This window comes from Hordeum vulgare, chromosome 2H (assembly GCF_904849725.1).
Source record: "Hordeum vulgare subsp. vulgare chromosome 2H, MorexV3_pseudomolecules_assembly, whole genome shotgun sequence".
NCBI lineage: Eukaryota > Viridiplantae > Streptophyta > Magnoliopsida > Poales > Poaceae > Hordeum > Hordeum vulgare.
Window position 1 is genome coordinate 416,552,762 of NC_058519.1, and position 12,413 is coordinate 416,565,174.

At 46.6% G+C, this 12,413-nt stretch overlaps 1 protein-coding gene across 1 annotated transcript; it reads right to left on the reverse strand.

Annotated features, from left to right (window-relative positions):
- Nucleotides 1–3,219: 3,219 nt before the first annotated feature.
- On the reverse strand, nt 3,220–11,445 carry LOC123426470 (uncharacterized protein C3orf26 homolog). Its single transcript, XM_045110312.1, has 6 exons — nt 11,034–11,445; nt 10,709–10,904; nt 10,438–10,510; nt 5,049–5,098; nt 3,632–3,745; nt 3,220–3,523 (listed from the first exon to the last, which is right to left on the reverse strand). The coding sequence occupies exons 1-6, from the start codon at nt 11,329–11,331 to the stop codon at nt 3,397–3,399; spliced, it is 858 nt and encodes a 285-aa protein (XP_044966247.1). The 5' UTR covers nt 11,332–11,445; the 3' UTR covers nt 3,220–3,396.
- Between the last annotated feature and the right edge of the window lie 968 nt (nt 11,446–12,413).

The following is a 12,413-nucleotide window of genomic DNA, read 5'->3' on the forward strand; positions in this document are numbered from 1 at the left end:
ACTTTTCTTATCAGCCTCACAAAAAGTTGCCAACATTTGACAACTTTTGGTTTTGCCAAATGTTGGCTTGACAAAAATCGCATCAAACCAATTATGCTACTCTCCCCTCACCTTTCTTTTATACCGTCTGTCGAGCTGACCACCTTGCTGCTCCGCTTGTCTTGCAGATGAACGGTGGCGGCAACTGGTTCAGCACCCCTTGCGGACCGGTTTTTGCAGATTGGTCGGCACGGGGAGCGCTCCACATGTGGGCGGGGAAGCACACACGCGGTGCAGTGTTGAGACGCCAGTCCCCAAAGGGTAGGTGGTCTCGGGTGCACCAGCCACCTCGGCAACAGTAGATCAGCAACGGGCGAGATGTGGAATCATTGGGTGTGTCCTGCACGAGTCAGGCTGTAGGTGGGACTGTAGATGGGTGTCCCACCTCAAATTCACTTCATCCCACCATCGTTTGCTGGTAAGAAGTGGACATCCCACTAAATATTTGATGGGATAAGTGGGATCACATTTACACATCAAATTTCTCCATTCTACCTTGAGAACTCTTGACAAACATCACCGATTCCCTTATTCTATCAACAACTGACGCCATTGCATTGAGACCGTCTTGCACCACAAGATTCAGTACATGATCAGCACATCTGACATGCAATAGTTTTCCACTATGATGGACAAGAAACCTATCTGCCAAATTCTTTCTCAAGTGGCCAACCATTGAGGTATTAACTCGTGCATTGTCTAGGGTAAAGCTAAAGATTTTTTTCTTCAATGGTCCAATCTCTCAAGCTCTTTTGTACCATATCAAACATGTTATGGTCATTGTGTGTGGTTTCCAAGAGGCAAAATCTGATTATTTTGTTTTGTAGAGTCCACGAGTCATCAATAAAGTGGGCGGTTATGCATAAATAACACAGTTTTTGATTCGATGTCCAGATGTCACCCGTTAATGATACTCGAGAACTTAGATTGCTAAAGAATGCTTGAATTTCTTTTTTGTGTTTATTATATGAAGCAGTGCAATCATCTTTAATTGTTGCCTTGGGTACAAGGCTGAACCATGGATTCAACGTCTTAACAATGGACCTAAAGCCAGGATACTCAACAAAAGAGAAAGGTAATTCATGTAGCACAATCAACTTTACCAATGCTCTACGTGCACGCCCTTGGTCAAACTTCCAATCTGGATCAACAACACTATCAGTTCATATTTTGGCAACCATACCATCCATTTTAGCTTTCTCCTCACATACCTCCAAATGTTTACCGATATGACTTGTACCTGACCTTTTTGAGGCAGGAAAGAGTTGGTTGCAATGCGTACAACGACCTTGTGCAAGCATACCATCAACATATATTGCTTCTACCGCATTCCAAATTATGGATTTTAATTTTCGTGGTCTGCGTGAATCAAGGTTTGCTACATTTGGTGACATCATTCAACCCCAAGTTTAGAACAAAGAAAACATAGGATTCATACATAAAGATTGCGGTTGACCTAGGATTCAGATTGCAACCTCTGAATCTCAACAAGTACATCGCATCAATACAATGAAAGATCACTCAAAAAATACCATCTTGAATCTCATGGAATACCTGTTGCCGGCGACTAGGGCGTCGAGGTTCGGGTCGGGGTTGCGGCAGCACACGACCCGTGGGTCGAGGTTCGGGCTCTCGGCGACCCATGGGTCGAGGTTGCCTTGGCTGTAGGGTATAACAACCTATCGCAGGAAAATGGCCTACCACCGAAGAGACTGGCGGTAGCGCACATGACTCTACTGCCAAGGGGTCCAGGGATAGGCACTCGCGCGTACCGGATCTGCAACTTAGAAATCTTTTTACGGTAGGCGTGCAGCCCTACCGCCATGGGCCGTGGCGGTAGGTTGTTATACCCTACCGCCAAGGGCTCCGGCGGTAGCAAAAGGGTCAGATCCGGAAAAAAATCCAATCGGATCAGATCCGGTTGAACTTACGTAAAAGGGTCAAAACACGAAATTTTGCCGCCGCTCGCTCCATCTAAATAGTGTGTACGCACTTTTTAAAATTTAGGACAAAAGAATCGCTTCGAGGCACTGAAATTTATTACCTGGACTTGGTGATCGCACTTTTGATGGTTGTGCTCCGCACGGATCAAGGCCGTGCTGCGCAGACCAGTGTGTGAGTAAGTACTGTGAGATGGTCCCTTCCTAAATAGTCATATACGTGCAGAACCGCATCCACCGCATAACTATACTAAGCATGTCAGCTTGGTGTGAATCGGGACGGTCCCCTTGTCGTGGATACCATGCGTGCATCTGCCGCTACATTCAGACGTGCGTTTCTCTAGAAGCAGTGACTTTGCCGCTGGTACTTATTGTTGGTGAGAAGGAAGAAGACTAACATGCAGCGAGAGGGTACTTATTGTTGGTGAGAAGGAAGAAGACTAACATGCAGCGAGAGGGTGACGCCATTTTCTTGCGGGGAAGTCAGAGAGCTTTATTTATATAAAAGCATTCTTGGAACAATCGGTCAAGAGGCTGGACACCAAGAAGCTAGGGGTTTCATCTAGCCAGCTATCGGTCACATTCAACGTACAAGCAAGCTTTGCACACAAATGCACTGGAACGTTTGCTGACCTGCTTACATGCTGAATAACAAAAGAGGTAGAAAAAACTACTAAGCTCTCCCATTTCTAATAATAAAGGAGCCACAATTAAGCGAGAATTATAACGAGTGTTCCAGAGTGTCACCAACTCCATACAATCAACTTCCATAATCACATATGAGAACCCTCGACGAGAAGCAAAACGAATGCCTTCTCGCAGAGAAAGACCTGCGAGAAAGACCCTCCATGATCAGGGCGTCAGAGATCCCGAACGGCATGAAGAATTAGGCATCTGAAGCTGGATGTGCCAACGTTGCCTATTTTTCTTACCACGGTAGGAAGGTTGAATTCACACATAGTCCAAGACAGGCGAATGTCGCAAGACATAAAATAGCTAGTCATGTCTTGTAACTGGGTGGCTTTATCATGAGTGTAATTGTGAATGTTGTAGCCATGTTTACCAATCTCAATAAAACTAGCCACAATGACTTACCCTAAAAAAAAATATAGTGAAAAGCTTTGAGTCCAAATTTGTTTGTTGTTTAACACTAGCGCATAGCAGTTGTAAACCAATACACTAGAGTTCTTAAATATCCCAGCTTGAGTTCATGACTTGATATGAATTCCAACACCGCAGCTCGAGTCTCATGGAAACATTGCATATCTTGCAGACTTACTCGTTCAGCGGGAGTGCAAAGGTACATTGGAAAATCACAACCAAAACTCCTAATTTTCTCACCCGACCAAAATTCCTAATATCTTGCCGCCAACTACAATTGATTAGTGTAACTGGGACACTACTTCATGGTATACATTTACTCGGCAGGTGTGAGGACTTTATTGGCGTCTTTCTCAGAAACAGCACCATAAAAGCATATTCTTGTATCGCCTCCTCTAACTTTCTCATCAAGATACCCCTTGTACAGGTCCCAGAACTCATTGCTGCATCAAAAGTGATACGGAAAAAAACAATATATATATATAAGATGAAAATGGCACTGGTTGAATGTGGGTTTTTTTAATGACCAAAGTTGTTGCCGTGAGTGGTACCTGACTTGCGGTAGCGTAAACAAATTAAATGACTTCGGGTCCCTCTGCATGTCGAGCACCACCAATTTCAAGCGTGACAGTGATAAAGCTTCCATGTCAATTAGTTTCTTGATTCTGATCAAGAAATAAACAAGCATAAGGGGAAAGATTAAATGAAAGAAAGATGCAAAACTGCTCTATACAACACACAAACTTATGTTGCTACCATTACAAAAGGACGACAATGTACATGTATTACTGTTGAATAGCAGGCAATATTTTCCTCCACTAGACTATTTACGGTAAGAATTCAGTCAACTTCTAAATTAACAGGCATAATCCTATAACACTTAGCAACATAATGCATGAGAAGAAACACAAGTGTTCTTAGATACGACCTACTTATCAAACTTGTAAAATAAAAGATGTAATATCCCATGCTTTGCATGGAAACAAACATTGATTTTTTACCAAAGTTGGAAGAATTAATAATCAAGAAGTTTAATCTCAATATTGTCATGCCCAATGCCCACGGCGAATAAAGTATGCAAAATGAGACGGCATCAATGACCAAGCAAATGCCGCTGTCAGTTCTCCATGACTTTGTTTCTTCAATGAGATCGTAGTAAAGCAGTAATTTCCCTTCGGAAACACACTCTGATGTCTAAAAGAACAATACAAAAGAATAAGGGCAGTAAGCTTTGTCAGCCAACTTTTTACTTTTTCTTCTGTTCACTACTTATTTTGAGCTCCAGAAAGACAGGCCAAGACAGCTTCAATCATAGTACCAGCATATGCCCAACGATTCCACAAAATGATGTAACCAAGGGCATATGCGGTTCCCAGCCACAGTTTGCTATGCCTTAGGCAAGCCACAGATTTTTAGGTATGTGTCTAATATGCATTATAGCATTGCTGCATTTTAATATTCCTACAATCATGTGTCACGGGCTTAACTTTTTGCTAAATCTTGCCACATTTGTGGCCAGTTTTTCTTACTCACACTTCTGTACCAAGCTGCACTTTGCATTAGTTTTGGCAAGCTATAAATTAAACATGCTGTCCCGAAATTTGCAAGTTAGACACTATTCCTTCAAATATTGTGCTGTTTCATGAAACTATTAGCGCTTCATTAAAATGGGGGGAGGGAGGCACCAACAATAAACAACAAATGCTCTGTTCCGAGGAAGACAAATATAAAACCTATATCATATTAAAGGTGTTGAATCTAGCAAATCGACAAGGACATATCATTTTATCTTTGAACAAGATGAATCACAGCACTTTCAAGTATTAAAACCTAAAATAAATCTTAAAACCTACAAGTTAAAAATTGTGAACCCAATTGGTCTTGAATCCACCAAATACTAAGCTCTCATTGCTGATTAAACATAAAGACATAAGCCAGGCAAAGGCTTGAGCATTCAAGATCGCATACCTGCTGGGTGTACCACAGGCTATATTAACTCGATCTTTTAGTAGCGCAACCTACATGTGAAAATTAGCAAAGAGAATGAGATAACTGGATAAAAACCAGTATGAGGCCAAGAAAAAAAATCAGAATGTCCATGCCGTAGGTTACTGTTAGGAAAGCAACTTCTCTATATTGAAGGCCCAAGGGGCATATATATATTACACATGACTTGAGGTGCAAGAAAAGTAAACATAGACTAATAAGGACTCCTAGACTCCTAGACCAATACTAATACTTCCTAACACCCCCCCCCCCCCCCCCCTCAAATGCAATAGTGTTGGTCTAGGAGTGTCGTCGTAGCATGAAGAGTCTTCAAAACTTGTCGAGTCGCCGAAGGAGAGAACGAAGAGATGGCACATCAGAGGTAGACACCGCATCACTTGAAGATACAAGATAAGTATCAAGAGAAGATGGGCTATCAAAAGAAGATGGCACATCAAGAGGAAGACACCGAAGAGATGGCACATCAGAGGAAGACACCGCATCACTTGAAGATACAAGATAAGTATCAAGAGAAGATGAGTTGTCAAAAAAAAAAGATGGCACATCAAGAGAATAAAGCATTGTGCAGAAAATCATAGTCCACGACAACCGACGGCCAAAGAAGCTCGGCGGATAAGGCACGATGGACGTAGATCGACAATGCAAAAGAAGTCCAGAAAATCCTATAGAAAACAACAAGGGCAAATAGGCCACAAAAGTTGCATAGAAAGGATCAGGATCAGGACCAAAGAAAAGGCTGACGGACAAAGGTATGATGGACTCGCATGGCATGAGAAAACACAAAATATCAACGGATTTGGTGGACGCAGCGGAAAATATAGAAAACTAGAAAACACACACTAGATTAGGGATGATGACAGCGAAAGAGAAAAAATAATATCATGGCGAAGAGAATAGCAGTAGCACGCGAGCTGGACGTGCGGGAGCAGAACATGCAATCGGAAGCTAGGCAGTACACGCCACGACAAGGTAGCATGCAGCAGCAAGCAGCACGTGTGTAGGAGAGGCAGCGGTGGCCAATAGCATCATGTAGCAGCATGAGCAGAACCACCACATAGCAGCAGTTTTTTTTTTGCTCTTTTTTTTTAGAAAGTAACTAGTCAACGGGATCGAGGCTTGGACGAGATCGAGGGGCTCCCTCCAGCCACGAGACGGACAGATCGAGGGGCTCCCTCCAGCCTGGCCTGCTTCCCACGAGACGGCTCCCTCCAGCCACGAGACGGACAGATCGGCAGATAGGCAGATGGCGGTGATGGGGACAGGATCCAGCAGGCCCGCGCCAGAAGTCGGATCGGGAGCCAGCGGCCAGGGAGAGCTGCAGAAGACCTGCGGGCCTGCAGGAGAGGTAGCAGCAGGAGGATGCGATCCGCCAACGCTGGCGTTGACGCGAGATCCGGCAGCAGGACGGGGAGCAGCAGCCTCAATCCCGGCCAGGAGCGGGACGAGCTCGAGCGGGACCGGTAGCTGCGATCGGGGTGGAGGAGATCGGCCAGGGAGGCCCGCTGCGAGCGAGACGAGACTGAATCGGGAGGGCGAGTTGCGGTGCCCTAAAAAAATAACCTAAGCTCTAATACCATGTTAGGAAAGCAACTTGTCTATATTGAAGGCCCAAGGGGCATATATATATTACACATGACTTGAGGTGCAAGAAAAGTAAACATAGACTAATAAGGACTCCTAGACTAATACTAATAGACTAATAAGGACTCCTAGACCAATACTAATACTTCCTAACAGTTACAACAATCTTGTTTGCTATTTTGCAAATAAAAGAACAATCAAATAAAATAAAGGTGTCCATTGGTTTGACCCGTCCTATGTCACCAAGAGCATTAAATTTTCTCTTCCCCTCCCAACTGAGCAACCACTAACGGTCTCACACAACAGGGAGAGAGGAGAAGGGGGTCGAACAAGAGGGCGAGACAGGACTTGGAGAAGGTGAGAAAAGGCATCATAATTGGGCTACCACCCAAGATGGATGTTGCTCATGTTAGGAAAGCAACTTGTCTATTATTGAAGGCCCAAGGGGCATATATATATTACACATGACTTGAGGTGCAAGGAAAGTAAACATAGACTAATAAGGACTCCTAGACTAATACTAGTAGACTAATAAGGACTCCTAATACTAATACTTCCTAACACCCCCCCCCCCCCCTCAAATGCAAAGCGTATGCAATAGCATTGCATTTGAAGAAGTGTAATACTAAAAACAATGATAATCCAAATCCGCGTCTTGAGAGTGTCGTCGTAGCATGAAGAGTCTTCAAAACTTGTCGAGTCGCCGAAGGAGATAACGAAGAGATGGCACATCAGAGGTAGACACCGCATCACATGAAGTTACAACAAAAGTATCAGCAGAAGATGGGTTGTCAAAAGAAGATGGCACATCGAGAGGAATAAAGCATTGTGCAGAAAATCATACTCCACGACAACCGTCGGCGAAGGAAGCTCGGCGGATAAGGCACGATGGACGTAGATCGACAATGCAAAAGAAGTCCAGAAAATCCTATAGAAAACAACAAGGGCAAATAGGCCACAAAAGTTGCATAGAAAGGATCAGGACCGGAGAAAGGCTCACAGACTAAGTTATGGTGGACTCGCATGGCATGAGAAAACACAAAATATCAACGGATTTGGTGGACGCAGCGGAAAACAAAGAAAACTAGAAAATACACACTAGATTAGAGATGATGGCAGCGGAAGAGAAAAAATAAGATCATGGCGGCGAAGGCCAATTCCAACCAGAGTGTGCGTGAGACGGTCCTGACTGTGTAGGAGGTGGTTGCTCAATGCGGGAAGCCTGAGTCAGAATACCAGCAGTACCCGTCGAGAAAGAACCTAAAGCAGCGAGCAGACGCTTAAGTCGCAGAATATCCTGCTCAGTCAAAGCGATGGCTGAAGCTGTCGAGGTAGATGACGAAGTCTCTGTAGATGATGATTGCGCCTGGCGCAAGTGGTTCTTCTTCGTGTAGCAGTGGGACTCAATATGACCATCATTGTTGCAGTAGCCACAATGTGGACGGGGGCGACCTGAGCCTCCAGAAGGAGTGGGTAAGAGCGACGGAGCACTCGAGTGAGAAGGGGTCGGTGCAGCAGGGGGCGTAGAAGTAGCCCGAGTAGTGAGCACCGAGGGAACCTCCAGCAAACCAGCACCACGTAAGCGAGTCTCCTCAGCACGAATCTCAGAAAGCGCCTCCATGAGAGAAATACGGCCACGAGCAAACAACTGAGCACGCCGAGGCTCAAACTCCTTACGGAGCCGAGACAGGAATTCGTAGACGCGATGAAACTCTAAGTTGGTCTGGACAGCCTGGCAACAGGGGCAAGTACGACAACCAGCAGTGCGGAGAGAATCGAGCTGGCGCCAGATAGCAGAACTCTGTGCATAGAAGTCATCAACAGTAGAGTCACCTTGCTGAAGAGCATGCTCCTGACGAACCACGGAGAGGTATAAGGCATCACCAGAGGGCGCATAGCGCTGACGAAGGCGAGTCCACATCTCAAAGGCAGTAGGAAGGCCCAAAAACTCAGAGGCAAACTGAGGCAGAACACTAGCATTGAGAACAGCTGCAGCACGGGCATCATCATCAAGCCACTGGGTGTAAATGGTCAGAGCACCACGATACACCTGAAGAGCCTCCTCATAAGCCAAGACCTTCTCATCATAAGCACTCACAGCGGCCTCATCAGCAAGTTTAGCCGAATCCTTTGCGGTCTGAGAAGCATCCGTAGGAAGAGCCGGTGGGGTCGGCGGAGTGGGAGCCACGGGAGGAACCGGACATGGCGGACAGCAGACCTCGCCAGAAAGAACACCCCATAGACGGATGCCACGCATGTGAATGCGCATAAAGCCAATGAACTCAGTGTAGTTACTACCATCGAAGATCACCGAACAACGAGGGACAGCAACATAGCCCGATGCAGTAGACATCTTCTTCTTCTTCTTCTTTCTTTAATTTTTTTTTAGAACTCAGTCAGCAAACCGCGTCCACGTATGACAGCAGCCGACTCGATCTGGCGAGATGTAGCGTCAGATCTGGCTGCAGCGGACTCGATCTGGCTCTATTGAACTCGATCCCTCTGCCAGACTGGTTGTAGCAGACTCAATCCCTCTGCCAGATGCGAGCTGCAGCGGCTACTAGTTGTAGACAGCCTCGAGCTGGAGCGACCAAAGCTGCTGGCGACCTTGAAGCAGAACCGGGCGAAGCAGGATGGGAGACCAAAGCTGCTGGTGGCGTACAGCAGCGGGAAGGGGCGGCGGCGTCCAGATCGATCCCCTGCTGGGCTCTCCGCCTTCGTTCCTTCAGGGTCGAGACAGGTGGAGTCGGCCTCCAGATCGAGGCAGCGGCGAGGACGAGATATCCTGCAGCCAGGGAGAAAACGGATCAGGAGCGTGATCCAGCGGCGTTGGACAGACCGCGGCGGGGTGGGGCAGGCTGGAGACGCGGCTGCAGCACGAGCACGACGCGAGAGGAAGCGTCGGCGAGAGAGGCTGTAGCGAGAGCGTCGGGTTAGAGGAAAAAGCACGAGTTGCGCGTGCGAAAAAAAGAACCTAGGGCTCTAATACCATGTTAGGAAAGCAACTTGTCTATTATTGAAGGCCCAAGGGGCATATATATATATTACACATGACTTGAGGTGCAAGGAAAGTAAACATAGACTAATAAGGACTCCTGGACTAATACTAGTAGACTAATAAGGACTCCTAATACTAATACTTCCTAACAGCTCACCCTGCCACCTAAAATCTGGCAAAAGTATGGTTGAGCTCAGGCGGGATGATTATTTCCTGCCATTTTGCTGACATGTTGTTTCTGCCTTCTACTTCGCTGTCTTGTGCTATCATAGGGTTAGCTACTTTTCGCCGAACAGGTCATGTCTCCAAAAGAATTAGAACGCAGGCAAATCACCCATCAGATAGCGTAATGACCATGGTTTAGAGCAAAAATAATGTTGTGGTTTCTTTCAACATCAAGGTACTAAATCCAGGTAGAGCATCTGTAGCAGAATCACGGAGGCACAGAATCACGGAGGCACAGAACTGCTTTATTTGAGAACATTATAGGCAAACAGGATACATCAAGCAATAAGGTAGCAACCAATGGTTTTGAGTCGCCTAGACAGGGCAGGAGAATGCAGCAACTAGGCGCTACTAATCGCTGAGTCAGAGTCATGATGACTTGACTTGACTTGGTGACTCAAAAACCTTGGTAGCAACCCTAGCGATTCGGCGCTTGCAACTAGCACTAAAGATGGATGCATCCATTTTTTGGGTCCGGGTGTGCATGACTAGAAAAATGCAATAGCCTGATGCTACAGAAAATTTTCATTGTGAGACAAGGCATACCTGCTCCTCCGCTTTCATGTGTTTGGCGAAGAGCTTTACTGAACGGCATCCTCTAGTAAACATCTTTAACCCCCTAGAAGCCAAATGCTGATGTTATGGGAACAGGGCAACAGCAGCTTCAAGCAAGAATTTGAAGATATACATGATAGAAACTTCTGATAGTTCTCGCCCACAATTTCTTTTCAAAACGGTGTAGTGGCAGTTCAAGTGGTGCGACCCAATTCATCAACAGCAGTTTCATACACACAAAAAGTACCATAACAGCAGCTACCTCAGAAGGTCCAGTGATCTCAGTGCACCCAAGCTGATAACCAGCAGCGCTGGGCTGCCCGCATCGATCGACCCCTCAACGAGTCTCCCCTCACAGAGCTCCCCCTTCCACATCGCTCCAAAGGCCCCCTTCACATGGTCACCAAAGCTCTCCACGTCCTGGCTCGCCCCCTCGGCGAGCTGCACCATGCACGCCTCTACACACACCGCAGCGGATAAGGAAATTTTTTATAGTCCATCCAACACTTACGGCGTGACGAGCATAGAGACACGCTGAATCGAATTGGACAGGGCCAGCACAGTGGTTCGTCTGAATGTGGACATACCAGAGTAGGCGCCGAGTTCGAGTGGGGAGAGGCGCATCTTGGCGGCGCGCTCGAAGCTGCGGAGGAGGAACTCGAGTTGCCGCGCCGGCGGCAGCGCGGCCGACAAGAGGACGCCACCGCCCGCGGGTTCACCTGCGGCGGCGACGGCGTTGGTTTGGTCCTGCTCAGCGGGTGGCCGCGGCTTCTTCTGCTTGTGCGTCTTCTTCGAGACGGGATTGGTTGATTTCACGGCGAGGCTCTTGGTGGGTTTGTGCTGCTTCTTCCGCTTGCCGGTGGCCGCCTGCGACGGCGGCGCCATGTTGGGGGTACGGGTTTGGGCTTGGTGCCTAACTTTCGCGGTGCCGTTCCCAGTTAGGGTTTCCTTCGATGTTCGATGGGACGCGGTGGAACGAGATCGTCTGACTTAGAACGATCTACTGCCGAGGGACGTAGTCTGCCCTGCGTCGTTGGTTGTCAATCTGACGACTTCTTGTGAGCTGCGTTATTTCCTTCTCTTCCGTTCAGCCCATGCGGCCCAACAGGTCATCATCCAAGTGGCCCAGTCTGGCGATAGCGAGGGAAGCAAGGGAGAAAAAGCGCGAGATGCCAGAGAAAAAGGGCGCCAGCAGCAGCCACGAATACAGAACGGCGCCAAAGTTAATCGGAAGAAGATCCCGTCGGCTGGCTGGGACTGCTGCTCTGCTCTCCAATCTCAGTAAGTCTCCATTGTCCTTCTCTGAAATCTAACACATGATTAAACTCTCAGACTGATTGAACTTTCACCGTCACATTACTTTAGAAATTGATCGAAATTCCCTTTTGTAATGGAAGAAGCAACCTGCTAGTTGATCGGAAGGAGACCCCCAACGCCCTACAGGGACGGCTCCTCTGCTCATCAATCCCTTTTCTGATGGAAGGAGCAGCCTTCTGAACTCTAATCAGGCATCTTTTTTTTATGGAAGAAGCAACTGAGATGGAAGAAGAGGCAAATACAATGCACCCTGAATCTAATTCCAATAAGTAATTTTCTTATCCCAATTATCGTTATTTTTTGTTTATTCTCTCATAGAAATTATTTTGTATCCCACAAGTCTAATGTTCATGTTGTTTTTACATTTCAGAGTTGTATTGCCTAGTTTGGTACCTCATGTCGGCATGGAATTCAGAAATTCAGATGATGCTTGGTCATTTTGGCTTACGTACAGTGGACAGAAAGGATTTGAGGTCAGAAAAAGGTATACAAACAAAAGACCAACCGATGGCAAGGTTACATCATGTAGGTTTGTTTGCGCAAATGAGGGTCATCGAACACGAGACAAAAGGGATTATTTAACAAAGTGCCCTCGAGCTGAAACTAGAACTGATTGTCAAGTCTACATGAATCTTAAAATGGATCGAAAG

Coding starts and splice junctions, on each gene's coding strand:
- LOC123426470 (XM_045110312.1), bottom strand. CDS start 11,331: ATGGCGCCGCCGTCGCAGGCGGCCACCGGCAAGCGGAAGAAGCAGCAC. Junction 3,746..5,048: donor GCCTGTGGTACACCCAGCAG/GTATGCGATCTT, acceptor TTTCTTGATCAG/AATCAAGAAACTAATTGACA. Junction 3,524..3,631: donor TTTACGCTACCGCAAGTCAG/GTACCACTCACG, acceptor CTTTTGATGCAG/CAATGAGTTCTGGGACCTGT.